Here is a 5,000-nt window from a genome sequence, read left to right as displayed (position 1 = left end):
GAGACAGAGGGTGTGAGAGACATTTAGATATCATTCTACTAAAAGAAGGAAAATCAATTATCATAATCAAAACCGTTTTTTTTTACCACGTCATACTTTTTTCTCTCTCTCTTTTATACAACATTCTCTCTCTCGCTCGTACCGTCAAGATCGTCTCTACTCGATCATCGAATCAGAAATTTCCTCTCTCTCTCTCTCTCTCTCTCTCTCTCTCTCTCTCTCTCTCTCTCTCTCTCTTCTTCATCTTATCACTCTCCCTCTCTCTCACTCTCACTCACCCTCACGGTCTCCCTTAACCTTCCTCCTCCCTTCTCCCTCCGCTCCCCTCCCCTCCCCCTCTACTTCTCCCTTACCCTCCCCTCTCCCTCCCCCACCTCCCCCTCCCACACCCCTCCCCCTCCCCTACCCCACCCCTACCCCACCCCTCACCCCCATTCCCCCTCCCTCTCCCCCCTCCCCCTCTCCCTCATCCCCCTCCCTCACCCCCCTCCCCCTCTCCCTCATCCCCCTCCCCCTCTCCCTCATCCCCCTACCCCTCCCCCTCCCTCTCCCTCATCCCCCTCCCTCTCTCCCTCCCCTTCCCCCACTCCCCTTCCCCCCCTCTCCCCACCTCCCCCACTCTCCCACCTCCCCCTCCCCCCTTTATCCCTCTCGAATACCTTGCGGAACGTCGGTGAGATACATGAGGAACGTGAGCAAGCGACCCCTGACGAAGCCGAGGGGAACGTGGTCGTGGTGGACGCCGAAGTGACCGCCGACGCCGTAGTTCACCACCTGTTGGGAGGGAGGGAGAGGCGCCGTTATCAAAGGGAGGGATGCCTGTTGTTGATGGGGAAAGATCACGTGCGTGTATGTCTGTGATGGTGTTGTTTTTTTTTGTTGTTTTTTGTGTGTAAACTTTGTCCTGTCCTCTGTTTGGTCTCCATCGGTTCGTCTCTGTCTCTGTCTTTGTTTTCTCTCCTCTCTGTCCCACATTCTCGATGGAACTAATTGTATTTTACAGTATATTATGTCCCTGCTGTAATTGTTACTTACTTTCTCCTCGATTACTAATTTGCAAATGCATGTTTTGCCTACTGTATTCTGATATGATGCATTCATCAAAATTAATCCCCTGTATCTTTCATGTTACTCCTAATTGTTAACACATATATATATAATATAATAATATATTATTATATATATATATTATATATATATATAATATATAATCTACCACATACACATATATACATACAGATACAAACGCGCGGTGCGTTACCTATCTGTCTACCCTCTCAACGCCAGACATAACAGTGTTTGTTGGTGCATTTCCCTTGGCAAAGCTATGTATTGATTAACACTTCTTCATCACATTCCAAATGTCACATGTCACAGAAAACACGTGATTCACACATCATCTTGACACAAATCACACATTGTGTAGAGAGTCTCCTCTCGGGGAGCAGAGAAGCAACACCTCGCTTCACTCGTAGGAGGAGCAGGGCCCTCACCCCAACGTCCTCTCTCTCTCTCGCTCTCTTACTCTCCCTTCTCCTCCTCCCTTCTCCTTCTTCCCATTTCTCTCTCTCTTTCTCTCTCTCTCTCTCTCTTCTCTCTCTCCTCTCTCTTCTCTCTCTTCTCTCTTTTCTCCCCCTTCTCTCTCTCTCTCTCTCTCTCTCCCTCCCTCCTTCTCCTTCTCCCTCCCTCCCTCCCTCCCTCCTTCCCTCCTTCCCTCCTTCCCTCCTTCCCTCCTTCCCTCCCTCCCATCCTCCCTCTTCCTCTCTCCCTCTACACGTGCTTTCATCACCTGGAAAGCCTCAGCCCCAACTTCATCTTGAGCGTTCACGCCTATGAGTTGTTCAATGCGCCGCGTGAGAGTAGGCAGAAACGGGTGCCAGTTTTCCGGTAGCCAGGCTCTGGAAAGGAATGTGCGTTTTTGTTTGCTGTTGCAAGTGTGTTGTTTCGTTTGATTGTGGAGAGATGGGAATGGTAGGGATAACAATGATAATAATTACAATAACAAAAACAACAATAGTAATGAAGATGATAATGATAATGAAAATGGTAACAATATTGATATTGATAACAATAATAATAATAATAAAAATAATAATTATAATGATAATAATGATAATTATGATGATGATGGTGATAATAATAACAATAATAATAATAATAACTATAATAATAATAATAATAATAATGATGATGATAATGATAATTATAATAATGATAACAATGACAATTATAATAATGATAACAATGATAATGATAATAATAATAATAATAATAATAATAAAAATAGTAATGATAATAATAATGATGAAGATAATCACAATAATATTAGCATTGATCATGATAATCACGATGATAATAACGATGCTAATAATGATCATATCAACAAGAATTAACTTAACAACCTTGATCACTTATTGGTTACTTATCAAACTCAACATGAAATAGAGAAAAAATAACCAAGGGAGCGGAAACCTCACGTAGAGCTGGTCCTCATGAAGCTCTCCAGTGAAGCGCCGTTGTTCCTGATGGTGGCCGACCGCTCTAAGAAACCTGCACTCACGTTGACCAGAGCGGAGGCTTCCGAGGGCGCCAGCACGTCCTCCAGGGTCACCACGTACGGGTCGAGTGACAGCACCTCCATCCGCAGCGGGCCGATCTTGTAGAGTGGCGACCCGTTCGTCACGTAACGGCAGTACAGGCGGGACGTCATGGCTATTGGCTGTCATGCGGAGAGGGAGAAGGTGTCCAGGTTGATGCATGGCACTGTGGGTGTTATCTTCACATTTCGGTTCTAGGGCTCAGTATATTTAGTTGTATGGACTTTTTTTTTTTCTCCTTATTTTCCTTTTTTTTACTTTATACTCTCTGTCTTCCTTTTACCTTCTGTTTATGTATCTGTGTATGTTTACGTTAGCGTTTTGTCAGAGCAAAAGTCACAGTCACTTACCCTGAGATCCTCACCGCGACACAGACGCAGGTACTGCTTCATGCCCTGAGTTTCGGCCCCAGGGTTTCCCAGATGAACCTCTTCTTTCTTGTGGTACTTTCGCTTCCTAGCCAGCGTTCGGTTGAGAGGCGAGGCGTGTGTGCTGTGGAGTTTGGAGCGAGGGCCTTTCCTCTCCAGGATTTGGTCGTGCTGCAGAAGCCAGTTGCATGATGATAACAGCGAGGATTATTTTTTTTAATATCACCTAAATTTGTCACTTCTGGCGTGAATACCTGATAGTAAACGTACAACAACAACAAGAAAAAAAACAGAACTGAATGTCCCATACGCTTAATAAACGCTGATAAACCTACAATTTTCGTAACTTTCCTGAAGGTCTTCACCACACCATCAAGATCTACGCGAGTGTCAAAGGCGTCTGAGCTCCTGGCGGAGGAGGCGTTGGCGTCCCAGCGGTCCAGGGCGGCCCTCAGGAAGTCCACGCCGGAGTTAAGGACGTTGTGAGACACTGCTTCGGAGCCGATGCGGTGGAGGTCGAGCGCTGAAGGGTGAGAGGAATTAGCAACAAAGTGGAACATCTAATGATAGTGGTAATAATGACAATGATGATATCAATAATGACAATCAATATGAAAGTAATAATAATGATGACAATGATGATTATGATAATATTGATGATGGTAATCACAGAAATAGCAATAATAATTATAATCATAATAATGATACTGATGATAATGACAACAATGACAATGGTGAAAATAACAATAATGATGATAGCAAAGCAACGATAATCCTAATGATCATTACCATCATAATCATAAGTAATATTTAGGGAAAAGATCTCATCATCAAACAGAAAGATTAGACAAGGAGGCTAATGCCTTATTGGTCAGATGTGCTTTCAGGTCAGTGATTAGATCAGCTGATGTTAGAGTCTTGTAGCATTGCATATGTAATTTTGATCGAGAAAGAAAAAATACAACTGTAGGAATGAACAACCTGTGGGTGAGATACCAGCGGGGACGGAATGGGCGTCGATAGCCGATACAAGATGGGCGTGGGCGAGGGCGGTGAGGTTGAGGCTGTAGTAGTCGTGTAGTCTGGCCAACCCGCCCGCCACCGTGGCCAGGTCCTCGCTCGTGGGGACGCCGCGGGTTTTCCTGCGACCCGATAGAAATTCTGTCCGAGGAAAAAAGACGGTAGGGTTAGAGAGAGGGATGAAGAGATTATCTGATAGAGGGAGTGATAAACTAGGAGAGAAATAGACAAGTGAATATTTGAAAACGGGGACGCTGTGAGCTCTCTCTCTCTCTCTCTCTCTCTCTCTCTCTCTCTCTCTCTCTCTCTATATATATATATATATATATATATATATATATATATATATATATATATATATATATATATATATATACATATATGTGTGTGTGTGTGTGTGTATTTATCTATCCATCTATCTATCTATCCATCTATCTTTCTCTCCTTCGGTAAAAGGACGGTAGGGATTCATAAAGAGATAGAGAAATACTGTGAGCTAGAGATGTAATATCTAGACAGAGGTAAACAGATAAATCAAGATGAATAAAATAAAACAAGAGATGAATATAACAATACACATAGTCATAGTGTATTAACTCCTCCCTCTTTCTCATTGTTCATTCCATAACACTCTTTAGTACGTTTCCTCTTCCATTTGAAAGTTGGACGGTAAATATGGCTCTTTAGCCACGTTCCCCTGAAGCCAATGACTCCCCCAGAAGACGGCAGCAGGTGCGGGATGTAGAGTACGTTTGGGTGCGTTCCAGAAGGAGTTTCTTTTAATTATGATTGAAATTTACTTATAAGTGTTTTTTTTTCGCTATTAAGTCCACCATTTTCTGTATGAAAATGAAATGTCTCATAGGAATCCCTTGATCAATAATAAAATAGAAGGAAACAAATTTATGTCCTGCTTATTTCATAACGGATATGCTATTACTCTAATCATCAGTTGGTTAGATGCATTGCACCATAAGCCACATTTCGTAAATGAAACCAGAACTACACGTACACT

At 43.2% G+C, this 5,000-nt stretch overlaps 1 protein-coding gene across 1 annotated transcript in view; it reads right to left on the bottom strand.

The window, feature by feature from the left end:
- The window catches only part of LOC122251653 (prolyl 4-hydroxylase subunit alpha-3-like), a 6,800-nt gene that overhangs the window by 541 nt on the left and 1,259 nt on the right, over window positions 1-5,000 (bottom strand). The window contains exons 5-10 of the mRNA XM_086542902.1: window positions 3,947-4,126; window positions 3,301-3,488; window positions 2,948-3,136; window positions 2,478-2,719; window positions 1,790-1,898; window positions 660-774 (exon numbers count right to left, since the gene is read on the bottom strand). Coding sequence (XP_086399028.1) covers window positions 660-774; window positions 1,790-1,898; window positions 2,478-2,719; window positions 2,948-3,136; window positions 3,301-3,488; window positions 3,947-4,126 — 1,023 coding nt within the window. The remainder of the gene's footprint in view (window positions 1-659; window positions 775-1,789; window positions 1,899-2,477; window positions 2,720-2,947; window positions 3,137-3,300; window positions 3,489-3,946; window positions 4,127-5,000) is intronic.

Source organism: Penaeus japonicus, unplaced genomic scaffold (assembly GCF_977035675.1).
Source record: "Penaeus japonicus unplaced genomic scaffold, GWHDUDI00000001_assembly GWHDUDI00000013, whole genome shotgun sequence".
NCBI lineage: Eukaryota > Metazoa > Arthropoda > Malacostraca > Decapoda > Penaeidae > Penaeus > Penaeus japonicus.
Note: the sequence above shows the minus strand (reverse complement) of the source record. Positions and strands in the feature narration are given on the sequence as shown.